At 55.2% G+C, this 25,101-nt stretch overlaps 7 protein-coding genes across 7 annotated transcripts; 3 read left to right on the forward strand and 4 right to left on the reverse strand.

The window, feature by feature from the left end:
* Positions 1–1,849: 1,849 nt before the first annotated feature.
* Positions 1,850–2,875, reverse strand: B0T26DRAFT_675682 (CAP domain-containing protein; the record flags this gene model as incomplete). Its single annotated transcript, XM_060439868.1, has 3 exons — positions 1,850–1,926; positions 1,985–2,295; positions 2,352–2,875. The coding sequence occupies 3 exons, from the start codon at positions 2,873–2,875 to the stop codon at positions 1,850–1,852; spliced, it is 912 nt and encodes a 303-aa protein (XP_060296153.1).
* Positions 2,876–9,096: 6,221 nt separating this feature from the next.
* On the reverse strand, positions 9,097–10,109 carry B0T26DRAFT_675683 (uncharacterized protein; the record flags this gene model as incomplete). The annotated part of the gene is made up of 4 exons (XM_060439869.1): positions 9,097–9,240; positions 9,395–9,527; positions 9,711–9,938; positions 10,090–10,109. The coding sequence occupies 4 exons, from the start codon at positions 10,107–10,109 to the stop codon at positions 9,097–9,099; spliced, it is 525 nt and encodes a 174-aa protein (XP_060296154.1).
* Positions 10,110–10,654: 545 nt separating this feature from the next.
* Positions 10,655–11,949, forward strand: B0T26DRAFT_675684 (nucleoporin complex subunit 54-domain-containing protein; the record flags this gene model as incomplete). Its single annotated transcript, XM_060439870.1, has 4 exons — positions 10,655–10,747; positions 10,816–10,981; positions 11,096–11,739; positions 11,818–11,949. The coding sequence occupies 4 exons, from the start codon at positions 10,655–10,657 to the stop codon at positions 11,947–11,949; spliced, it is 1,035 nt and encodes a 344-aa protein (XP_060296155.1).
* Positions 11,950–12,853: 904 nt separating this feature from the next.
* Positions 12,854–13,201, reverse strand: B0T26DRAFT_751438 (mitochondrial outer membrane translocase complex, subunit Tom5; the record flags this gene model as incomplete). The annotated part of the gene is made up of 3 exons (XM_060445374.1): positions 12,854–12,891; positions 12,998–13,099; positions 13,189–13,201. 3 exons carry the CDS (start codon positions 13,199–13,201, stop codon positions 12,854–12,856), a joined length of 153 nt encoding a protein of 50 aa, XP_060296156.1.
* A 1,372-nt stretch (positions 13,202–14,573) lies between these two features.
* B0T26DRAFT_740794 (glycine cleavage system P-protein-domain-containing protein) lies at positions 14,574–18,054 on the forward strand (the record flags this gene model as incomplete). The annotated part of the gene is made up of 3 exons (XM_060443886.1): positions 14,574–17,325; positions 17,388–17,912; positions 17,969–18,054. 3 exons carry the CDS (start codon positions 14,574–14,576, stop codon positions 18,052–18,054), a joined length of 3,363 nt encoding a protein of 1,120 aa, XP_060296157.1.
* A 1,051-nt stretch (positions 18,055–19,105) lies between these two features.
* B0T26DRAFT_709725 (WD40-repeat-containing domain protein) lies at positions 19,106–20,995 on the reverse strand. The gene has a single exon (XM_060441939.1). It carries the CDS (start codon positions 20,837–20,839, stop codon positions 19,247–19,249), a length of 1,593 nt encoding a protein of 530 aa, XP_060296158.1. The 5' UTR covers positions 20,840–20,995; the 3' UTR covers positions 19,106–19,246.
* A 743-nt stretch (positions 20,996–21,738) lies between these two features.
* B0T26DRAFT_709727 (ankyrin repeat-containing domain protein) lies at positions 21,739–23,340 on the forward strand. Its single transcript, XM_060441940.1, has one exon. The coding sequence runs from the start codon at positions 22,107–22,109 to the stop codon at positions 23,229–23,231; it is 1,125 nt and encodes a 374-aa protein (XP_060296159.1). The 5' UTR covers positions 21,739–22,106; the 3' UTR covers positions 23,232–23,340.
* Positions 23,341–25,101: the final 1,761 nt, after the last annotated feature.

Raw genomic sequence — 25,101 nt, forward strand, 5'->3', positions numbered from 1 at the left:
TTTACGAGATCGAATGTATATTCAATTAAAAGCTGGTATACATCGATGGGCCAGATCATACCTCAACTAGTGGACCATGGACTTGGCTCCAACAGTTGGGCAGCTGGACGGTTGGACTGACGATTAGACGCATAGTTGAGCACGCGACATACCCAGACCCAAGCAAACGAAGACCTGGGCATTCAATAACATGGTTGTGTGGGGATTCCGCTCCAAGCCTAAGGTGTTAAAGGGGCGAAATACTGCTCGATCCCCATCAACTAAGATGTTCACCACCTATGAAACAGAAATCGAAGCGAGAGATTAAGTAGAATTATCACCTTACGTACATTCTCAAATTCCCAGAAGCACTCAAAATTCAGAGTAGAATACCTAGATATCCAGGCGAAAAAAAGCCTAAACAGCAGTGCAACTGTTTTAAGTACAAACACGTGGAGTATAAACCAAAAAAGTGGAAGAGACTTTCCACGCCATCTATAAACCGTTTCGTACATGAAATAAGAAAGTAAACCCGAACAAGAAGAAAACCTAACCAGTATCTACAAACTCAATAATCGCTACACTTACAGACCGAATAGCATGTACATAGGTAGATAGGCATCACATAGGTAGATAGGCATCACACTCTAGCTGGCAGAGCCCTTCTAATCTGTCACAGCCGGCCGGATGAACTGGCCAACAACAGTGAATAGCAGTACAGCACTGCACACCGACATCGACCGGGCCGTGAGATAAAGACGCATAGAGCGGCGCGGCTGAACAGCTTCCTACCGGCGGGTTTATCCCTCCTGTTCGCCAAGGCACGGACGGCCACTTCACTTTAACCATCCCGTCTATCTCCGAAAACCCGACAGGAGGGAGGGAGGGAGCGAAGGCAAGCAGGCATATTAGCCTGGGCCGAGCAGAGATGAGCTTATTTCGACCTCGCGGCAGGAATTAGACTTAAATTCTTCTTTCTGCTGTGCCGCGAGACAATGTCGCATTGTCAGATTCCCATGCCGATCATTTTTTCTCGCGTGGGGCACACGCCGCACAGACAACGGCCAACGAGCCCGAGGCCCAGTTCCGAAATCTTGGCGGGACTGCGGCTCTCAGCATTCCGGGGCGCAGGTAAAAATGTTCAAATCCGACGACTCCCCCAATCTTGACTTGACATCCGCGAATTTTCCCTCTCCGCCTTCCGTCTCCCATCATCCGCCTTCTGTCTTCCACTTCCGTCTTTCTATAATACGACAGAAAAGACATCACAGCAGACCGAACAGAGAACTGGACTAAGAGCTGGCCGTCAGAACACGAAACACCATGGCACCATTTCACCCTGGCCATTCACGAAAAGCCCAATGATCAGGAAATTGGCTTAAGATAACGACGGCCTAATTGCGTCCAAATGATGCCCGCCGCGCCAGAAGAGAATCGAAGATGTACTGTATGTACGAGTCGCACCGGAAAACCAACGTAATGGATATAGGGCCGAGAACAAGATGCTCCTCCCCAAGTCTCGAAAAGAATCGAAGTGAAAAAGAAGAACCAATGCAAATTTCCCGATAGTTTTCGCGACCCCCAAATCATTGCCGTGGTACCATTGCTGGTCCAGCGCTTTATCCGTCGTCAAATGATGCACGTATTGCGCCCCGTCGATAAGCAAAGTTGCTGAACGGCGACGAACTCCCCAAAAATAGACCCCTCTCAGTCCCAGCCAGAAAATAGAAATGGACAAAGCTGGCCAGGCGAACACACCATCTGTGTACAAAGTTTATATTCTACACAAAGACAAAGCAAAGCGGCCTTGCTGATAGCAGACTAACTCTGGAAGCGCGTCGAAATGAGGGCTCCGAGTTGAGATGCTGCATTACGACTCCTGGAAAGTGACAGTGGGTCGACCAAGTGGACGCAACACATTCTTGTCAAAGGATCCACCAACATTACCTGTAAGACATGTGTTAGCGGTGCGAATAGTCAAAGAGTGCGAAGATGCTTGTCATACCCTGCGGGAAATAGTTGCAGACAGTGAACCAGGAACCCATCGTCTTAACAATGGTTCCTGCTGGGCAGAACTGGGAAGCACAGCCGACTTGTTGAGTGCCCTTCCAGACAACTTGCGAAAAGTGGCCCCAGTCTTTGAAGGTATCCTGGTTTGGTGACGGGCTACCGTACTCGACAAACGAGTTGAACTCGCCGTTGTACCAAAAGTTAGAGGCTGCTTGGCCGACAGCATTGTTAGGGCCAATTTCCTCTGGGCTGTTAGACCTGGCGACCATGGCAAGGTTCTGACCGTAACCGCCTCCGCCGATTTCACTACCGACATGATTAGTTTGTTTCTTGAACATTGATGAGGCGGAAAGACAGCTTACAGGTCGTGCTTGAACACGCACTTAGACGCGAGCTGCTGGGCGAAGCCAGCATAACTATCGCCCCACGTCAAGTCGCCCGCCGAATGGTTGGATCGATGAACATTATGATTCTGAAGAGCAATGGCCTGGTAGTCATTAGCCGGCGCCGCGGCGGCTGCGACCTGAGGAGAGGCGGCGGGAGCGGGAGAGGGTGACAGCGAGGGCTTGACGACCACTGGCGCAACCGGTGCCGGAGGCGGAGATGGCGATGGCGACGGCGGGGGTGGCGGAGGCGGAGGAGATGATGCAAGAGGAGCGGCCGGAGCGACGACAACTGGCGCAGGTGTCGGCACGGGGATAGGAATGGAAGTGGCGGGCGGAACAACTTTGGCCTGGTTGGCGGCAATCGTCGATCCACCGGATACCGTCACAGTAACGAACTGCACCACGACCTCGGTCTCGACAAACAGTCTTCGTCGCTCGAGCATGGGGCTCGCAGCGGCTAGGATGGCGCCTGAAGCGGCAATGAAGATCGAGGATTTCATATTGTTTTGTTCTGTTTGCTAACACTTGGTAGATCTTCGTCTTTTTGTCTGGTTAGCCTCTTTTGGACACGACTGGGAAAGGAATTGACGACCGGCATCAAAATAAAAGAAGAAAGCTTGGGATATTGTTGTTGAGAGTGCTAAAGGCTTGCAGCGAGAAACAATCTTTTAAACAAAGCACAAGCTTTGTCCCGAGCGAAAAAACCCCCTAAAACAATCCTCTTGTCCGGATAGTGGAGGACCGCGGTGCAGTGATCCTTCAATACTCGGCGACTAAAGCAACACAAGGGATGATCGACGTACGTTTTGATGAATGCCGTGGCGAGATATGAATGACCTTATCCAGAAAGACACGTCGTCTTGGTGGCCTTTGTCGGGGAGGATCGAGGTTATGTACTCAGAACCCAGCTGGTGGCAGCACTGCTGATGTTGGACCCTTCAAGGACGCCAACGGGATTGTGCACTCGAGTGTGGTGAGACAGCAGCCTGGCTGGATCGAGATGACTTTTGTTTCTCTTGCCCCGAGGAACTAAGTTTGGAAAGTGCCCGTGGAAGGAGTGACGAGAAGAGGAGAGACAGCGGCGAAACCTGGGCGTCCGCCTCGATCAGGGTCCACGAAAGGCACGAAAACCACGAGGCCGAGGTTGCGCACTGGAGAGCGGGGTCCGCAAAGTCAAGGACGACAGACCGAGACTCAGAAAGCGCGAATCGACGTGTTTTGGGAGGGTGGAAATGCCGATAACGACGCTGTTGTGCTTTCAAGGAGCGTGGGGTCGGTGAAGGACCGGGGAGGAATGAGTGTGGTGAAAAAGAAAGATGGGCGATCAACGAAGGGCACTTGTTTAAAGGAATGGACTGGAGAAAAACTCCAAAAGAAGGGCGGGCGAGAAGCTCGAGCACGGCGTGGTTACCGTCGTGGCCGGCAAGATGGGATGGATGCGAGAAGAAGAAGAAAGCAGGTGAAGGGAGGGCGCAAATCGTAACAGAGAGCAGGCGGGTGCGGAGTTGGGTCTAGCTCGGTGCTCACGGGACAACCCTGGCTCCTGGACACCCCAAGGCAAGCGCAGTGAAGAATCCCAGCACGTCGGTTCCAGCGGTCGACCCTTTGCACGTCACTGCAATCTTCAACAAACGTGGGTGGGGCGTAAAATTAGCAAATCAAGCTTGGTCTACAATAAGGGCTGTGGAATTGGCAGGCTCTGGGGGCCGATGCACTAGAAAGTTCCTTCCTGACCCGGCTGGGGAAGCTTGAAGCCAAAAAGCCAAAACAGGCCGAGCAGATCCCCCAACTTTTGCGGACAGAGCAAGATCATTTCCCCAGCGATTGAAGCAGAGATGGAAGATAATCAGACGCATATGTATTCCCGGGGCCTGCAAACGACCGCTGCACTCTGAAGGGTCACGGCGTATTGTGGATCGGCTATTGGGCCACAATGGGCAGTTCAGGGCGGCCGTTGTGCTGGCCTCTTGATCCAGGGTTGTCTGGCGCCAGCCCGACAATTGGCTTGAGGGCCACGGCCACAGTTGATCCCATACTTCTGAGACTGGCCCCCCGCTTTGCAGGCCAGCAGTGGTGGGAAAGCTGGCGACGGAATGCGCTGTCGTCTCTTTTCGCTAACGACTCCACTGAGGTAGGCACTGACGGTTCTCCTAAATCCCTGGCGCGACTCCTCTTCCCCTGCAGCCGCCCGGCCCCACAATCTGCCCCAGGCCAATCCAGCCAATCTGGTGCCTGTGCCTTGCAGGAGCCACCGAAGGGCGTTGGGACCAATGGGCCAGGGAGATTTCTTAATGCTCCCCCGGATTTTGTCCAGCCCCAAATCATCTGAAGTCTGAAGAGGTGCACGCAAAACTGACGATCAAGGGAATGTCAACTCACATTCTAAATATTTAGGCATCGACTGACATTTGGGAACATTTATTTAATACTGGGCCGCCAAAGAGATCTGGACTCTGGACGAGGCAATCTAGCGGTGATCCCTAGGCGATCGCGGATTTGAGTAGCTGCCCTCTTGAAATGAAACGGCCTTAATTTTAACGGGGACCCCATTAATTGGCTTGCCGACCCCGAGCGCTAGGCCCCCGTGGAGTAGGTCACCAGCGGCGCGGCTCGACTAACACGATTTGCTTCGCCTTTCCCTTCGGTATGTTATCTCAATCTGTAATTTAGAAAATCCGACGCCTAATAGCAAAGACGATTACTCGCTGAATTTCTCTAAAATAACCAAGAGGAAATTGTTAACGTGAAAGGTCCTGCGCTAAAGTAATCGGTAAACGGGAATGTGCCCCACCAAGAAAGGGGCTAATAGTGGGGCTCTCCTCTCCTGTTCCAGATCGATCTCCTTCCCGGATCACGACAAATTGGGCTGGAGACAGATCCCCGTCACCCCACTTGCTGTTTTGACATCAACCTGACCAACAAAGTTTCCATTGCTGCCGCTCATTTGGTGGCAGTTTACTGTCCCTTTCCCTGTGCAATGCTCAAGAGGGTTTGCAAATTGACTTGGGTTATCTGAGAAACCAAGACATTTTACAAACGCTCATTGCCATACACAAACAGCAGCTGTTACAGGGCGCCAAACCTGCACTAAATCTTTTTAACCATGCTGCACACAGAGCGATGGCGATGGTGGGGGTTGAACAAAAGCGCACCTTTCGGTGACGTGTCTGGATTACCAATTGCCCGAACATTGAGATGAGATGACCTTCAAGAAGCTTACTGGCTCTTGTCGCATCCGCGTCCCCGTTATACCCAAGCCCAACCTGGAAGAGTCGGGAGTCAGGGCATGTTCTCACTCCTCCCTCGCCGCAAGCCCATCCCCGCCGCCTACCAGGAGTGAGGAAGAGGCTCCAAGTTTCAGACGTTCCCATGCATGCACTCCTTGCGCTACTTTTGCCAGCACTAGATTTCGCTGCCTGCCTAGTTAATATCATATTGGAATTTGCATTCGTCATCATCCCAACCTAGGTATGGATACGCACTATGGCCAATGCAAGGCAACCGGGACCGGCCATTAGCGACCAACTCCATGGTCATCTCAACATGAGCGCCATGTGGTAAAATAAAATGCACAGTCAGCCCGGATCCAGATCTGGGGCAGGCGGTGGTTACGCAGACCAGGCAGCCCTGAGGCCTGGTTGGCCATGGTGACAAACAGTCCAAACCTCAAGTTGTGCTACCAAGAACAACGCCGTCAAATCACCTCCCTGCAGGGGGGCCCCTTTTGCGAGGCCAAGCGGCCCCCAGTTTCTCTTGTCGTCGACCCGCGACCCGTGGCCCATCATCGAACCGTCGGGCCAGCACTGGCGACCCCTCGCGTATTTGGGCTATACTCGTGTATACGCCGTTATCCTGCGTATCGCCTGCTCGAGGCAGCTGATGGGCCTCGGCCTGACGCCAGGAACGTACAATGAGACGCAAGACCACGCGGTCTGCCTCGAGATCGGAGAGTTGCACAGTTTGTACTTTTCTCGTGTGGTTGCACATCGTCTTGCCTCGAGACCCCTATTATGTACTTGTGGTCGTGGTCGACAGATCAGCAGTCTAGGTGAAATATCTCGCCCTCTCTCCAGCCTGGTTGCAGATGCCGCCATAGTCTTGGATCCGATTTGTCACATTAAAAGACCCGTTCCTGCTAATTCATGCTCGCTTGGCCAATAGATAACACGAGACAGAGATCCGGGTCCTGTTTCTTTCACTCGGAATATCGCCAATCATCCACGTTGGTTGTCAAGTGACGTGCTCTGTTTCTCGAGCTCAGAACCGAAACCATGTCTTCGGTGTTGACTCTGGCGGGGAGTCAGAATAGCCCCCAAGGACACCCACCTTTCGTTTCATGGCCTTCACGTGCTGTGTCCAACCTCGAGTGAACGCATAAACCTCTCCTCTCAACCTAACACGTTGAATCTGTATCCCATGTGTGCGAGCGGCTTTCTGCCACGCACTGATGCGCCTTTTCTTCCCTCCGCAAACCGATACGTCCGGGAGGTCGCGGACTGCCGGTACTCTCCTGGATTCCCTTTCATCCCTGCTCCCAACGGCTGTTTAGGAGTATGCAGCATACCGAATGCGAGCCGGGCTACTGGCCGAGCCGTCTGTTAGGGATATATTGCGTGGCGTCGGCAGCGTTGCTCGCCGCCCATTTCCGTGGTGACACAGAACAAACACATCGTCCGCTACCCTGTACTTCTTTAGCGTCATGGGTCTTGTCTGCGGTGCTTCTTTCTGTCTGGACGACCAAACAAATCACTCGGAGCTGTCAGCCGGATCGCTTTCAGCAGTTCTGGAAGCCTGGCTTGTCTGCTGCCATTGAGCGCCGAACGACCGAGTAGTTGGAAGAGGTGTCACTTGGTGATCAGCGATGATATACATGTCTATGTGGCACTAGGCCCCCAATCAGCAATCTTTTGCGGGATCTCGGGTTTAAGGATGGCACTTCTCCAGTGCATTTTTCTTGTCTATCGTTGTACGACGACCGTTTGTGACACGCCGAGACATTGCTCGCCCTCTCCGGTCTCGAATTTTCTCTTTGCGCGCAGCGGCCTTCAGCTCTCCCTGCAGGCCAGCAACTCCTTTCTCGGCACATTCTACGGCCTTGATGTCGTTCATCCGCGAGTAGGAATACCGGGCGCTCTCGGCCAGGAGGCTAAGTTTGAGTAACGCGGACCCCTCCCGGCCAGATTTTAGGAGATTCTTGTCCGTAATAGCATAATGCGCGGCGCACCGCCCTGTTTTGCTTTGTCTGCCACAAACACAGCATTCTCCCCAACACCCCTCTTTCAGCCCCGTGCGTCGGAGGTTTTTGGGGATCGAGTTTCCAACAAAATATGGCATTCTTTCTTTCACATGTCCATGACGACTTGGCTTCCTTTCCCCCCGCTTCTATCTGGCTCCTATGCCCGGCCTCGCCGCCGTCGTGAGACGTGGTGCACGACCCATGGTGCCCGCTTGGCGGGATTTTCCTCTCTTACAGCCTGTCTCTGGATGTAGTGTGGCCGGTCTAGGCAGTGGCCGAAGGGGACAAGCTGTTCTACCTATTTCATAGCAGACCCTGATCAATATAGCGATGGGACTGACAGACCCCGGAGTAAACTTCCCGGATGTCGAGTCGAGTCTACATGTCATTCCCTGCGCTTCTTGCACTTACTAGGCACGTGGTGGCCAGTCTTGATGTCCGAACAACAAGATGGTTGGGATGATATAACCAACCAACCCACACATTCCCACCGAATTCCACCAGCAGCAGCTCAGGGCTGTGAGCTACCACCTAGAAGGAAACAAACCGGGCAGACGTGCGTTGTATGCACATGGCATCCATGAAGATGCATACCCGCACACATGCGACAGCCATAACCCGTGAGGAGACCATACGTATCCGAATAACACACCCGTTCCATATAGAGTAGATAGCGCCTTCACAGCAAGCAGGCACTTCCAAAAACGCAGACTGGATGCTCCGCATCCCCAAAGAGCGTAAGACAATAAGGCGAGGCACAGTACTAGTAGTCAGCCGGCGCGTGTCAGACGACGACGACGACGACGACGACGACGCGCAGCCCATCCATCCACCGTGCCTTTGTCTGACTTTGATGCCAGAACGGCCGGTAATAAGCACTCTGGTAACCCCACCCGCCGCCCGGAAGAGGAGAGTTCCGAGGGAAAGGGAACGGTAGACAGGAGAAGGCGAAAGAGAATGTAATTTAGAAGACCCTCCGAGGGCGCAGGGCAGGGTCGCGTTGTTGCTCAAACTCGGCCCAAGATACAAAAGGGACGGGACACACAGCCAGCGCCAAAGCCAAGGCCGAGGCGCGGGGTATCTCATGTAGATAGCACGCAAGGAGTGACAAACAGGTCCGGGTTTGCCACCGCGTGCGTTAGATAGTTCCCCGAAGAAGAGAGAAGAATGAGCGGAATGAATGATGAGCAACACCTGTACACAGGCACAGCCCCAGTAGAGTAGACTCGGCTGCTTGCTTGGTTCAGTTCCATCTGCCTTCTTTCGTTCCATTTCGTTCTTGTTTCCAGTAGCAGGTCACTACCTAGGTATGTACAGAGATCCCAACAAACTCACCCATACACACAAAAAAGCGCAACAATGCACGCCCCAAGCACGGCCGGACACATGGCTCCCACAATTTCTTGGTGAGAGTCGTCTTTACGGGCGCATTATGGCGTGTGTTAGCTCCGCATCAACCCAATACCCCGCGACTTAGCCCACGCTTCACGATGTCGGGGCGGCAGCAGACTTGGGTGCGATGAACGGCTCGGCGGTCGGCGGGATGGTATGGTGGGAGTAGATCTGCTTTTGTCTCAGGTGCACCGGGGTCGAGTTCTTGGGCTGGTCCGGGATGACCTTTTCGAGCTTCTTCAGAGGGTTTGTTAGCCACGCTGTTTTATGTGTAGAAGGACGGAAAGAGATGCTCATAACCAATCTCGCCTCCCGGGAAACAGGCCCTCGTCGTGGACGCATCTCAAAACTAGACCACGGCAACATTGAAAAGATGATCCGTCTGACGTACCAAGTTCTCAAACACGCACTTGTTCAGCTTCCACTCGGCTGGCCGACACTGCCAGAGCTGTTGGTTGTTGTTGTCGAGGCACTCCCAGTGTTTACGGAACTGCTCCAGGCAGGACTTGTTGATATCCTCGATCCTGTAGTAGACGGCGCGGTCAGCCGTCTGAGCCTAGTAGTGTAGCGGGGGGGATCATCATCAGCCACTGCTCGCAGCTGGCACTCTCCTTCTATCCCAGAATCCCCCATTCCGGAAGCAAAAGAGCAGACCCAGCTGCGAGAGAGACAGAGAGACAGAAGTGGGCGAAGCTGAATGGACATACACGCTCCGGGCGCATCTGGTGACCCTCCGGCCCTCCTTCAGACACTCGAACTCGCCCTTGCCGGGGTTGTCGGTCTTGCATTGCATGAAGTCGTCATTGTAGGCACCGCACCGCGCGCCGATGAAGAAGGACGCCGACAGGAGCGGGGCCGAGCTGGCGCCGAGCTCCTTGACCTTGGGGATCGAGTCGGGCAGGGGCGTCGTGTCGTAGAGGACCTTCTGGTTGAAGCTATATGCGTTGCGTGGGGGTGTCAGCGAAGCGGCTCCAGCACGACACAATAATTGCGCCCGCACCCTCTCCTCTCTCCATCATCCGGCGGCTCAGGCCCCCAATTCGGTCGGTCGGGAAAAGCTGCAAGGGGGATAGTTGGGCCACCTACACGGGCTTTCGTGTGGACATCTTGTCGGTGCCGGCGGGCGCGCTGTCGTCAATGCGGAGCTGCGATGCGTGGTTTGGAGCTTTCCCGTCGAGGCGAGATGGAGGCTCAGGTTCCTGGATAGCTGTGGGTCACGGATTGGCGCCTGTGATTGGCTGCTGGCGTCCTTCAGCCCATCGCTGGGTGGGGGGCCTCAGGCTACGACGCGGTGAGGGAGCTTGGACCTTCCTTCAGCGGTCTCGAGGCTATTTTTTGCCCTGCGCATCGCATTTGATGGAAGCAAGGTGAGCGGCGCGTCTTTCAAGCACCTCCACTCCCGCTTTTTTGTGTGTTTGGTCTACCTATGCCGCCTGCCTTTGTTTCCGCCAGTTGACCTACCTTGACGGATCGCTATTATACATATATATTGTGTGCTTCGCTGGTCTCCTGGACGGCAGCCGCATTCCACAACTCGGGTGGATTCCTTTTGACGGGCGGCGTCTTTGTCACCATACCTGCGCGCCTTCTCGCGACGAATTCACTACTTCACCTCTTCACCTGTTTGACATCCCCTCACCTTGCGACTACCATGTTTTCGTCCTCAAATTTCCGGCCCGCGGGCCAATCGGTCTTTGCCGGCGGCAACACGGGCGGGTTTGGTCAGCCGCTTGCCAACCAAAACGTGAGCTCTCTGCAGTATCCCGTTCTTTCGCAAACAAGGAGAGTGTGGTACTGATGCAAACTTCACAGCAGCAACAGCAACAGCAAACTTCACAGCAGCAACAGCAACAGCAAACTTCACAGCAACAACAGCAGCAGCTACAGCCCGGCGCCCAGGGTCTCGGTCAGCTCCAAGCAAACCCCAACCAGCAGCAGCTTGGCAATTCACTGTGGCAACCCGGGAGTCTTGCAAACTGTAGGCCTTCTCTCTCTCCCTCTGACGGAGTCTCTGACGGAGTCTTTGATTCGACGGATGGCGATGCCAGCTAGACAATGTTTCTTACTAAATTTCCCCCGCACCATACAACAGACCAGAAGCCGATCCCCGAGCAGATCAAGATGATCACGGACAAGTGGGACCCGTCGAACCCAAACTGCGTCTTCAAGACGTACCTCTACAACAAAGTCGACGAGCACGCGGTGCCGCTGTACGGGCCCCAGCCCAACGACGACCCGAAGGAGTGGGAGGAGGCGCTGCAGCAGAAGCCGGCGCCCAACTACATCCCCGTGCTCTGCGCCGGCTTCCCGTCCATTGTGGCGCGCCTGGTCCTCCAGCGCCGCGTCATCACCGAGTACAACAACAAGCTGCACGCGATTAACGCCAGCCTGGACGAGATCCTGTCGCGCCACGACCTGGAGCACTCGGTGCGCGCGCTCAAGGCGCGCCGGCGGCACGCCGAGATCAGCAAGCGCTGCCTGACGCTGGCCTCCAAGGTGCAAGTGATGCGCAACCGGGGCTACGCCATGAGCAGCGACGAGGACGAGCTCAAGCAGAAGCTGCAGAAGATCGACAAGAGCATACAGGACCCGGCGCTCAGCGCGCGCATGGAGGAGCTGTGGAGCCGTCTTATCATCCTGAGGGGCTACGCCGATAATCTGAAGGATGAGCTCAACAAGCCGGGCTTGGGCGAGAGTGATGGCTTGAGTGAGGAGATCGAGGCAAGGGCTAAAAAGGTTGGGTTTCCTTCCTTTTTGTTCTCTTTTCGGGCGATGTCATTTTCTCCTGTTTTTGAGTGCTAATACGCTGCATAGATCTTGGAGGACTACGAGAAGCAGCTTCAGCACCTCAAGAAACAGGTTGAGGAGGCCAAGAAGGACTTCCAGTACTGGGAGAAGGAGCATAACCCGACCCCCGCGCCATCACGGGCCTCATCCGGCAAGTGAACGAGGACCCGGTCTTGTTTTTATTTGGAATAATGTTTTGGGGAAAAGCTTTCGACAGTTAACCCGGCAGTTAACTCGGCCTTGAGATACCCAAGTAATATGCCGAGGTGCTTGATAGTCTTCTTGCATTGAATAGGCCTTTTAGTCTAGGTATTTTGCGGATTTCACTACCTTTTTGAGAAAAAGGGGTGGTGATAAATTTGGGACGAGGCATGCCGGAAGGGAGAGAAAGAGTTTTTCATGACAGGCGTTGGCCTGTGGGAGGGTTTACCAGAAATGGGGTTTGTGGGTTTTCCTCTAGTGAAAAAACAAGGGGAGAATGGCGGTCTAAATGTTGCCCCTCGTGGCAGATGAAAATGTTAAACCCTGAAACTCCCATGGTCTCTTCCTATGCAAGGAAGCACTAAAAAGATCAACTCCTGTCGACGTCCCGGGGACAAAGAATGACGAGAGTGTGTGGTGTGACTGTTCTCCGAGATACCTGGTCTCAAAACTCTCGGGGTGATCGATGAGTGAGGACAGAGATGCTATTCTCTATGCCGGTATGCCAGGCTTAGTTAGGCCCAGAAAACAAACTCCTAGCCATATATCTTTGTCCGGGCTCAGCCGCTATGATAAGCAAAAAGAAACCCTGACCAGTTTAGGAGCCGTCTATTAACAACCCCCTTCTCATCCTCCTCCTCCTCGTCATCCATCATCCCTCTATCGTGCAACGAAGCGCAACGCCATGGTGGGGTTTATTTTTGTACAGGTTGTTGTCATTGTTTGTTTTTTTATTACAGAGTTTGCGAGCCGATAACAGTCGCGGTTGGTTTCCTTTCAGACGTGATGAGCGTTCGCCTTTTGTGCGCGCGTACAGGTTGAGAGAGTGAGGTCGCTCGGGTGTTGTGTGTCCGACAGAGGTTTAGAAGATCTTCCAGAATGCGTCGATCACGAAGGGTGCTGCGTTTGGTAGGACGGGTTAGCAGATGTTGGCTTGCACATGAGCAAAAAGGAAGGGCCCTTGGTCTGGAGTAGGCCCTGGATGCACGGAGGTAGGCAGGCTCACAGAGATAGAGCGCCGCGGCGGCGGCCACAGCGCGCTGCACGGTGAAGGCAGCCTCGGCCTCGGCGGCCTGGAGCTCCTCGGGCGAGATTTGGGGCGGTTGGACTGCGCGACGGGTGCGTTTTATTAGCCTCTAGACTTTGACAGCTTTTCAAGCTTCCCGCTGCTGTTGTCTGGAGCTGGGGAGAACTCACATCCTCCAAACATGTTTGCGGAATTATTGAAATGGTCGCGCGGGGGATATCAGCAAGTGTTGGCTGGGGGAGTGCGTATGGAACTGGGCTGATGGTGCTGTGGGTTGAGGTTGAGTGTGATTCGATTGCTTGCTTGGCCAGATCGCGAAACAAAGCGGCCGAATTTTTTGGAGTTCTTCCATCTTCCCCAACTTACCTAGCCCGCCGCCTAACTACGCCAGGCTCAGAAGGGGAAAGTGGCAGGCTCGGGGCTCGGGAGCGGCGCAGGGGTCCTGCAGCTCCGCTACGCCCGCTACCAAACTCCAATCATTCCCCGTTAAATCCACATCAGAGCACTTGGTGCTCTGAGCTCCCTGGGTTCGAACGTCTAGGTCCCTTCTCTTTGTCAGGAATTGCTCCTTTCACGGTTCTAGAAATTGAGATTAAATGTGAATTGTTAATCATTGATGTGCCTCTATCTGCTTGTTAGTACTGTGCGTTTGTGCACAAAGGGCCGTGGAGGTTTCCAACGGTCTGGATGCCCAGTGTACGGGTATCCGTATCCGTAGCCCGGTAAGCAAAGGGCTTCCTGAGGCTCCGCTGCAGACCGCCACATGTTGCAGCGTCGAATAGCCTTGGCGTCTGCTCGGCTGCGTATCGGAGGTCAACAGGCGTCCAACTGCCCCGCCCGAGAATACCCGATACTGGATTCAGTATTTACCGATATCTGCACCTAAAGTTGTTATCTGGTGGACCGATAGCGGTGGGTTTTGTTGTGAACAGGGTCGGCCAGGTCAGGTCAGGTCAGGTCAGGTCATGGTGTGTTTCTGATTTCCATTCCACACAGCGTCTTGTCTTACATTTTCTTTTCTGGACACAATTGGCATCTTGTGCTCACTTGAGACTGCGGCGCGTGCAAACGAAGTCGATCCGGGTCTGGATCTCTGCCGTCTCCTTCACCTCAATTGCAGCTGAGACGCCTCTTTTTGCTTCCCTCCAGTGCTAAAGGGCTTAGCGTCAACGCCGTTTCAACTTTCTACCTGCTGTACCTTAGTAGTCGCTCCGCCGCTCACCGTCTTCGATCCATATATTTTGTACGCTAGCGGACCCTGTGGACACGCAATGGCCTCTTGCCCCTGAAGGACCAAATCAGGTACCACGTGCTGGCAAAGAATCTACGGATCCCCCGACCAGACCGTTTGCCCCTCCGCTTCTACTCCACGTCAAGCCCGTCCCGATCGGCCACTTGGGCCGTGTCGCCATCCTCCCCTTCCACGCCCATTTTCGTCCATTCCGGGCTCGGCCACAGAGAAAAGAGAGCTTCGGCTTCAATTCGCAATTGAGCCTTTGCCTGATTGCGTTCCGCTTTGTGGACTGATCGCCTGTTTATTGCGAAGATGGCTGCCATGGCCGCGATGCGGCAAGTCAGGCGCCTTAGCTACATCGGCGGAGCTTCGATAGTCACTTCTCGCCAAGCCACGCGCCTGGTGCGACCCTGGACCGGCAATGTCCTTCTCTCCCCTGGCACTACTGCCGCGGGCATAAGGAAAGCCAGTACAACCCAAGCCAAGGCCGCACAGGTCTCCAAGGATGGGTGGGATGACGTCGGCGACGTCCCCCCCGACTCCAAGTTGCCAGACGCCGGGGTTGTCCGGAAACCGTTCTTACGCTTCCCGGAGCTGGCGACGACCCACGATGAGTTCGCCAGGAGGCACATCGGGCCCGACGAGGAGAGTGTTGCCCAAATGCTCAAGGCCCTCTCCCCTCCAGTCGAGTCCCTCGACGAGTTCGTCGAGCAAGTCATTCCCCCAGACATCTTGACGTCCCGCGAGCTGTTCTCCAAATCACCCCGTCGCATCCATTTCGGCGAGGCCATGTACATTCCCACCAGGGAGAGCCACAAGGAATGGGAAGTCCAGAAAATGGGAGAGCTTCTGGCCGAGAAGAACGACTACAACCGCAAATACTTCATCGGTGCTGGATACTATGGGACTCTCGTTCCCGAGGTCATCAAGCGAAATGTACTCGAGAACCCGGCCTGGTACACTAGCTATACCCCCTACCAACCCGAGATTAGCCAGGGCCGGCTGGAGTCCCTGCTCAATTTCCAGACTCTTGTTTCTGACATGACGGGCTTGCCCATATCCAACGCCAGTCTGCTGGACGAAGGAACCGCCGCCGCCGAGGCCATGACGCTTTCACTGAATGCCCTTCCTGCCTCGAGGGCGAAGCGGCCAGGCCGGACCTATGTTGTCTCTAACAGAGTCCACCCGCAGACGAAGTCGGTTCTGCGCAGCCGTGCCGAGGGTCTCGGCATCAGAATCGCCGTCATGGATCTGACCAGGCACGACCTCTCCGAGCTGGAAGCGCTGGGCGACGACTTGATTGGCGCCATGGTCCAGTACCCAGACACATATGGCCAGGTGTGGAACTTCCAGAAGCTCGCGGATGTCGTGCACGAAAAGGGCGCCTTGCTCAGCGCTGCTACGGACTTGCTAGCCTTGACTCAGCTCAGTCCGCCTGGGGACTGGGGTGCGGATATCGCGTTTGGCAACTCTCAACGGCTGGGTGTTCCTCTAGGGTTTGGGGGTCCTCATGCTGCCTTCTTCGCCGTCAAGGAGAAGCACAAGCGCAAGATGCCCGGCCGCCTGATTGGCGTATCCAAGGACCGTCTTGGCGGGCGGGCCTTGAGACTGTCGCTGCAGACGAGAGAGCAGCATATTCGGAGAGAGAAGGCCACAAGCAATGTTTGCACTGCCCAGGCCCTGCTCGCCAACATGACCGCTTTCTACGCTGTTTACCATGGCCCACAAGGACTGCGGGCCATCGCCGACAGGATCAGCTTGAGCGCAAGGGTTCTGCAGTCTGCTGCCAATATTTACGGTTGGACAACGTTCAAGACAGTCGGGGCCGAACACGAGATTGTGCCATTCGACACCGTGACCATTATGTGCCACAACGAAGCCGGCCTACTCTACACCTGGCTCAATGACAAAGGCATTGGTGTGCGATACGTGAACGCAAACATGATCAGCATCAGCCTCGATGAGACAATGGAGGAGGGAGATCTGTACCAGTTGGTCGATGCGCTGCGCCAAATTGCTCTAAGGAGCGGCCGAATGTCCGATGAAGATGGCAATAATCCCCAGCCAAGTGCCAAAGCGGTGATTCGGAAGCTTCTTCATGTGCACCAAGCGGCATCTTGGTCATCCCCCGATGGGCTGGCGCATATTCCAGAGGGTCTGCGACGAAAGTCAGAGTATCTGACGCACCCAGTCTTCAACACGCACCATTCCGAAACCGAGCTTCTCCGCTACATACACCACCTCCAGTCCAAAGATCTGTCCCTTGTGCACTCCATGATCCCCCTTGGATCGTGCACCATGAAGCTGAATGGCAGCGCCGAGATGTCACTGATCACCCACAAAGGCTTTGCAAACATCCACCCGTTTGCCCTCCCCAGACAGACCCAGGGCTATCAGCTGCTCACCGAAAGTCTGCAACTGCAGCTACAGGATATCACTGGCATGGACGGCGTTTCTCTGCAGCCAAATTCGGGAGCACAGGGCGAGTTTGCTGGTCTTCGCACCATTCGCAAGTACCTTGACGGCAAGGGTCAAAGCAATCGCGATATATGCCTGATCCCGGTCTCGGCACACGGCACGAACCCGGCATCGGCGGCCATGGCGGGGATGCGGGTGGTTCCTATTAAATGTGACACCAAGACGGGCAATCTAGATCTTGCGGACCTCGAGGTCAAGTGCGAGAAGTACTCGGATGAGATTGCTGCAATGATGATTACATACCCTAGCACGTTTGGCGTCTTCGAGCCTCATATAAAGAAGGTGTGCGAGATTGTTCACAGCCACGGCGGACAGGTGTACATGGATGGCGCCAACATGAACGCACAAATCGGCCTCTGCTCCCCCGGGGAGATTGGCGCAGACGTCTGCCACCTCAACTTGCACAAGACCTTCTGCATCCCGCACGGCGGTGGCGGGCCCGGCGTGGGACCCATTTGTGTCAAGGAGCACTTGGTCGAGTATCTGCCTACCAGGCGCGTGACAAAACAGGATGACCCGAACTTCCCAGTCAGCAGTGCGCGGGATGGAAGCGCTAGCATATTGCCTATCAGCTGGGCATACAACGCTCTAATGGGTAAGTGCACACTGTCTGTCGTTGATATCGCCAAGAGCGGTTGAGCTGACTTGTACGAACAGGCAGCTCGGGGCTCAAGCACGCCACCAAGGTCACCCTGCTCAACGCCAACTACCTTCTCAGCCAACTTAAGCCGCACTATCCGATTCTGTACGTGAACGAGAATGGCCGCTGTGCGCATGAGTTCATCCTGGATGCCCGTCCCTTCCACAACTCAGCTGGTATCGAGGCTATCGACATCGCGAAGCGCCTCCAAGATTATGGGTTCCACGCGCCCACCATGAGCTGGCCCGTGACCAACACCCTCATGATTGAGCCTACAGAGTCTGAGTCCAAGGAGGAACTCGACCGCTTTGTCGAAGCCCTGGTCAGCATCCGCCAAGAAATCCGCGAGATAGAGGAGGGCAAGGCTCCGCGCGAAGGCAACGTCCTCAAGATGTCGCCGCATCCGCTCTCGGACATTATCTGCGGCGATGGTGAGGCGGGTGGCCAGTGGACCAGGCCGTACTCTCGCGAGAAGGCTGCCTATCCACTCCCTTGGCTGAGAGAGAAGAAGTTCTGGCCTACTATTGCTAGGGTGGACGATAGTAAGCTGCACAGATCCCATCATCTCCGCGACTCTGATACTAACCTTTTTGTTTAGCTTATGGCGACCTCAACCTCTTTTGCACATGCCCGCCGGTGGAAGACACGACTGTCGGCCACCTTTCTTCTGTCCAGGAGGACTGAGCGACCCACGGCCTGCGATGTTCACCGGGTGTTTGCAAGCGCTTCCACGAGGTTCGGCCTTGGCGCCATGGCAAGGATAATCGCAGTATAGCAGCGATGAGGGTGCCGCATATTAAACGGAGTTACGGCAGGATATCTTCCTCGTCTTTGTGTCTTGTGTCATTTGGCGTCGTCTTGTTTGGGAGCCCCCAGTGTTTCAGCGGGGTGGGTTCAGGGTAGGGGATTTTCACGCACACTTTCTTCAACAAAGGTTTCAACCCAGATAAATACCCATAGACAGAGGCGGCGGTCAGGGGCTATGTGTCTTTCAACCATACAGTCGGGGGATATAGAAGACGGAAAACCAGGCTTGCTTTTCAACAAGGATTTGGGTTCGCATTTGACTTGTTTTACACTTGGGCGTGTGAACGTGGTGTTGTGGTATTTCCTTTTTGGCTTGTTTCAGTCTGGCGTGCTTTTCGTTATCTCTACGTTCGCGGATCGAGACTGGGTCTTGTTTGACTTTTTGCTAGGTACAGGGTACAATGTTGGATCTCCAAAAGAATAGAAGGAAATACTTCTGGTTCGTGGTATGTACTTAGCCATGTGAAAGTGCTAGAACTACCTTGTCTATCAAAAGTCGTTTAACGGAATGCCACCAACCAGGGTATCTAATCTCGACATAAGAACACACCGACATCTCGGTAGATGATGTAGTGTTCATACGGTTAAACGCTCAGCAATTCTAGATCATATGTCCATCTACTTGGCCAGGCGAATACACCCCTACCACAAGGTAATTACTTTCCCGTTTTATTTCCCATATCGCCAGAGGGAGTGCAGACATTAAAAGGAAATTAGCCCAGAGGAAAACACGTCGAGATCTAAACCCCCCTGGATATCAAGGCCTATTTTCCAGCTGTGGCTACATAGGCAGGCAACTTCCCGAAACTTGATTCGCTAATGCAGTAAACAGCCACCCCTTTCCCCTTTCCCCTTTCCCCTTTCCCCTTTCCCCCTTCCCCCTTCCCCCTTCCCCCTTTCCCCCTTCCCCCTTCCCCCTTCCCCCTTTCCCCTTCCCCTTCCCTTCTAGACGAGACCGCACCGCAGACAGAGCGCACAGGGCTTTGGTCGCTACTCGGCTCCATCCATGCAAGTTTTATTTTCTTTGTCTTTTGTTTTTAATATCCGCACGCAACTTGCTAGGGGAGCATCACGCCTCAAAGACCAAGACAACACTATCATCACCAGCGGTAACAACGCGCTCGCCCGTGTCGCCCTGGACGAAGCCGAGGACGCCGCCGCCCTCGCCGCCGCCGCCGCGGTGGCCGCGCCACTCCTTGACAAGCCCCGTGGCCTCGGCACCCGACACGGCGTTCTGCGACGGCGTGGCGCCGCGCAGGTCCCAGCGGCGCACTACGCCGTCGAGCCCGCACGACGTCAGCAGCCAGCCGGCAGCCGCGGCTGTGGGCGCCGACCGCACGAACTCGACTTTTACTACCGGCTCGCCGTCGTGCGCGGCCCGCACGATCCGCCGCTGCGCAAACGACCGCGACGTGTCGAACACGGCGATGCTGCCGTCTACGCTGCCAGCCGCCAAAAGTGTTCGTGGCGCCGGCGAGAAGGACAGCGACTCGATGCTGTCCGCCTGCGTGTTGATGCCCGCCAGGATCGTGCCCGCCACGTGCGACGACTGGTCGCTTGTTGTTGCGGAGCCGCCGCGGTGTTGTGATTGTGTTGTTGTTGATGTTTGTGGTGTGGTGAGGCGGGGCAGCGAGACGATGCGGATGGCGCCGCCGGCGCCGCCGGCCGCGAGGAAGGTGCCGCTGGGGGCGACGGCGACAGAGAAGAAGCCGCCCTCGACGGCGAAGCGCTGGTCGGCCTCGGTCAGCGACACGACCGTCTGGCCGTTGTCGGTGACGAGCGACTTGGCGGCGGCGGCGCCCCACACGTCGAACACGTGCAGCGACCCGTCCTCGCTGACCGTCGCCAGCAGCAGGCCGTCGGGCGACCACGCACCGGCGGTGCACGGCCCCGTGTGCAAAAAGTATGACTGCACGATCTGGATCGCCGGCTCGGCGGCCGCGTCGATGGATAGCACCCACACGGAGCCGTCGGACGCGCCGAAGGCGATCGTGTTGGCGTACTCAGCCGACGGACTCGGCGCCAGCCACGTCACCTCCTCCGTCTCCTGCGACTCGCCGACAAAGGCGATCCTGGCGGCGCCCGTCGAGCCATTGACGGCCACACTGTACACGCGCAGCCGGCCGTCCATGCCGCCGCTCACCAGGTACTCGCCGCGCGGCTGGGTGAAGGCCAGCGCGTTGATGCTGTCAGTGTGGCCGTCGATGGCGAAGATGGGCTCCAGCTCCGTGTTCTGCAGCGGGGCGGGGCCGGCACCAGCGTCGGCGTTGTAGCTGGGCGGCAGCACGGGGCGCGGGCGCGGGGCGGCGGCCGACGTGTCGATCACGTAGCCCTTGCCGGGGGCGTCGTCGGCGTCGCCCTCGGACCCGCCCGTGGCGACGAGGTGGGGGTACAGCGGGTGCTGGGCGATGGCGAAGACCGAGTCCTTGTGGCGGTCCATGTAGGCGATGCTGTCGTTCTCGAGCGTCATGGCCTCTTCGCCCTCGCCGTTGTACTCGCCGCCGTTGTCGTCCTCTCCGTCAGAGTCCATGGCCACGTCGCCGTCGTCGTCGCCCGCCTCGACCACCTCTTGCGCCTCGTCCTCGTCCAGCATGGCGGGCTCGAACTCGTCGCCCTCGCCCTCGGCGGCGGGGCCATTCTGCGGGGGCCTTGAAGCCGGCATTGCGCGTGTTGCTTTTCTCGCTCGGGGCGCTTCGGGATGGGGTGGGGTAGTTGCTGGGATGCTCGAATGGCGAGTGAATGAGACGGCGGCAAGACTGGCCTGGCGGATGTCTTTTTAAAATACGCCGTTTTGGCGGGGACGCGCCTTCAAGGTGCCTGGAGGGGCAAGATGAATAATTTTCTTGCTTGATAAGCATGGAACGTTCCTTATCGGATGGCGGGGTTCAATCCGCTGGGGTGTTCCACGGTCTGAGTCACCTACGTAATCAGGAGCAGTAAGGTTCTGGCGGCGACGGACATGAGCGGTTACTGTCCGTGAAGCAGACTCACCTAACCCAATGAAGCCCCTTTCCGAGTGCCACACCTCACTTTAAACTTGAATAAACTAGAGCATACAACATCGCGGCAATTTGTGCCATACGTATAGGCCATATGGATATGCAGAAGCGGCCGAACTTTAATCCGCCATAAGTCTCTTTCAGCGGTTGTTACGGCGTCAGGTATGGGATATACTAGGTATGTACATGTACATACATATCGGCGAGGTTGTACACGAGCTCGCTCCGCCTGGAGGCACTGCGCAGGTACATACAGTAGCTACTCAAGCCAGAGTCGCATGATTCGCGCAACGGCGCGGCTGCACTGACTGTGTGGTGGCTTAGCAAGTATGTAGGATGGAATTTAGGAAAAAATCAAGTGAGGTGTCTTCCAAGAGTCCGTTTGGTAGGGGCGGTATTGCACCGAAATTGGTTGCCGAAGTACCTTAGTTTATGTGATCCTAGTACCTAGGATTGCCTGGACGCGAAACGCAGCAGCATGGAAGGCATGTATAGCGGATCATTTGTGTCGAAATGGAGTTGATCTTGCCTTTTCAACGAGACAGCACCTGCGATAGCGACTGGAAGAGTTAAGAGGGCTGCAGCACATCCGCGCATGGCCTTCTCGCCCAACGATTGGTAGCCTAATGTCGACCAAAACCAGACAGCCAGTCCCCCTACACCCACCATTCGCCTTGCAAGATGCCTTGGCGTATTCACCAATGGCCGTCTCTTTTTCAGGCGGGGGTGTGCCTGCAATCTCGTGAATGGCCACCCTGCTTCCTCTTTTTTCCCATGACATCTTCCTCATCATCCGCAAACATATTCGTAACCACACAACATTCCCCCATCACGATATGAATCCCCTCTCAATCGCAGTAAGCGCGCTGGCGTTGCTGGGTGCGGTGGGCAAGACGGCCAAGGGGCTGGAAAAGCTATGGTCCTTGGGATATGCCCCGAAAGAGTTATTGGGAGTGCCATTTCTCTGCCATTTATGGGAACGACGAAATCTATGACCACGTCAATCTGACCCCGCTCCACCGGATTGTGCTGGGGTTGAACTCGGCCGATCTCGAGGCGCAACTCGGCCTATCGGCCAAAGATATTGACATGGTAGACTCGCGGGGTCGTACGCCTATATGGTGGGCAGCAGAGCAGGGCGACATCGCCAAGTTGAAGATACTCCTGCGGTGGGGTGCCGACTGCAACAAGCCCGATGCTTCTCTCTGGATGCCGCTGCATGCTGCTTTGGCGTTCGGCGACGACGACTGTGTCGAGGAGCTCTTGGCCTATGGCGCCGTCGTCGATGCAGCCGACATCGGGGGTGCCCAACCGATCCACAACATCTTTTTTTCGACGCAGTACCGCCCGCGTACAATCGAGCTATTACTGCGATACGGGGCCGATCCCAATGCGCCCGACGAGGATGGTACTACACCTCTATGCTATGCGGCAGCTAAGGCATACCAGGGCAACTGTTCCAGCAGTATGCAAAACGCACTGGAGCTGATCGATCTCGGGGCTGACATCGAGAAGGCCTGCAGAAGCGGATACACGCCTGTCTTAGAGGCGCTATTCTGTAACAATATAGAGCTATTTGACTTCTTCGTCAGCCTAAACGCGCGGCTGGATCGAACCATTTACAGCGGTCAGACAATCTTACACCTTGCCGCGTGGTACGGGACGCTTGAGTGGTGGGAAAGACTGACCCAGCTTGCCTGGGGCGGGAGGTTAGCCACTGTCGATGTCTACGCTGGGCACAACGGCCACGATACCCTCGACTGCATGGGAAAGTGCAGAGATGAGGAATTTGTTGGCAAAAGACAGCCAAGGGACGTCGAGATTGCCGCCTTCAGGGAGTTGTTCGAGGCCGTTGAGGGATCTGTACTGGGTATAGCACCACAGGGTACAGATGAGTTTGGTGAGGATGTCTTGTTTGAAGATGCTGCTGGTGATCTTGATTCTACCGGGGAATGGCTGAATACATCGAATGATAACGAACAAGAGCAGGCGGAAAAGCACGAAGAAGTTGTGGCCGGGACGGAGGTTGCGACTGAAGAGGTGGATTCTGGTTAAGGACTAATTATTCACTAAGTCCATCCAAGTTTCAAGGGGTTAATTATAAACATAAGTTTCTAATGTAATTACTTTATAATGTGATAGAAGATGAAATGATTACAAGGGCTACGTTGCTTCAATTTTGTGTCAGGGATGTGTGGTTACCGCTCGTGAAAAGGATAGCAACCGGAGCCAAGGATATACTGAAGAAAATTCATGTTCATGAATACAACTATAACCTTAATTCAAAATCGCTGCAAACAGCAGAGCTCTAATCCCAAGGATTGCGGTAGTCTCCCACTAGAGGCGTCAAAATATTTCTAATAAGTGGTGTATCTGTACGTCATGGCGCTGGTTTGACCAAGAAAAAATTACACCCACATAGAGTCTCCTCCATCGCCTTGAGAAGGCAGGGAAGAAGCACTACTGGAGGCAGTGGAGGCGACCGAACCACGTAAGAATATTCATATGCGAGGCGCGGGGATGCATGAAAGGTGATGAATTGCTTGGGGAAGCTAAATCTATCGGCCCGCAGGCGGGAAATCTATGTGGCATGGATAAGTGGATCCGCAGGGGCCATTTGTTGGACCCGGCTGGGCCAGGTTTGGCCTGTGCTCAGCACAATTCATACGTTGACCATCGTTATCACGATGAACTTGAATCTCGCAGGGGCCGCCTCGTACTCACGCCCGTGAGCCACATAAAGCACGAGAAGTGGAATACGTCGCCCCAAGCGACGTAAGGCAAGCACAGAGGGACCATACGGCAGATCTCACTCAGATTCAAATAGTAGGTCGCAGATTGCAATGATTGGGCCGGAGTAGACAGGCCAGAGGCGTCCCAAACACGCTAACCACAAGGTGGAGTAGGAGGTCAGTAATGGGAGGGGGTGGAATCGGGACGAGCATGAATGTTCCCGCTGAAGCGTCGTTGGGCTGGGCAAAGGCCAAAAGCCGACACCCGTCTGAGGGCCTCCCACGTGGGGTTGGTGGCCGCGGGCCGGCCCCCACTAGCCAGAAGGAAACCGACTAGCAAGAGAAGGTCGGTTGACGAAGCTTGGGCACCGACCCAGTAGGTCTTCTCGTTCTGAGCGGGAGGGCGCTACAGCCTGTCTCTCGAGTTATTATTTCCCTCATGTATGCGTGTAGAAGAAAGCAGTGGCAAAGCTTACCAAAGCTCTCTTAGAAGACGTGGATTTCGTTCCGGAAACCCGTCGCCTAGAAGGCCAAATTAGACCCCCTGACCAGTGATGCGAGCCTGCTAGTGACGCCACCTCTTGTAAATTATAAGGTGTAATACAAGTTTATACAATACACTATTCACGCCATGCAGGTGTTGCTTCTTTACTCTTTTCGCTATCAATTAGTCATACTCATACACAACCAGGCCGGCCCCCCCGACCAGAAAGAAGCCAGAGTGGCCCCCCCTGGTCAGAAGGAAACCGAGTCCGGCAAATGCTGAAAGTGTCGTGCGTGGCCGCGGCTCTCGTGGGCTGAGTGGTGGGGTGGGCGCGGGCGCTGAATCCGCATGATTACAGCCGCGCGGGTCGCTGGTGCTGGGTTAAGTTAGAATTCCGTTGACGGTGTGATTATGGAACTGGGATTGAGGATCGAGGGTACAGTACGAAGTGGTTCTTGCGGAGCTTGGAGGGCATGTCACGATGGAGGCTGCTTGCCGGTCGCGGGTTTGTGCTTTTGCTCTTGCTGGCCGCGGCGGGAGATGGAACGTGGGGAATGAGAAGCGGGGAGAGAGCTTTTGGTCTTTTCTGCTCTCCATCTCTGGCGCGCGAGGAACGACGGGGAGGGGTGTCATTCTTTGGTGTTGGCGTGCGTGGGTAGTGGGAGGGATTAATGGAGAGATGGAGAGATGAGAGATGGTTGATGATTTG

The sequence above is a fragment of the Lasiosphaeria miniovina genome (genome assembly GCF_030549165.1).
Source record: "Lasiosphaeria miniovina strain SMH2392-1A chromosome Unknown B0T26scaffold_4, whole genome shotgun sequence".
NCBI lineage: Eukaryota > Fungi > Ascomycota > Sordariomycetes > Sordariales > Lasiosphaeriaceae > Lasiosphaeria > Lasiosphaeria miniovina.

What these genes read in the sequence shown, in the direction of transcription:
- B0T26DRAFT_709725 (XM_060441939.1), bottom strand. Translation starts at nt 20,839, where the DNA reads ATGCCGGCTTCAAGGCCCCCGCAGAATGGCCCCGCCGCCGAGGGCGAG.
- B0T26DRAFT_709727 (XM_060441940.1), top strand. Translation starts at nt 22,107, where the DNA reads ATGCCCCGAAAGAGTTATTGGGAGTGCCATTTCTCTGCCATTTATGGG.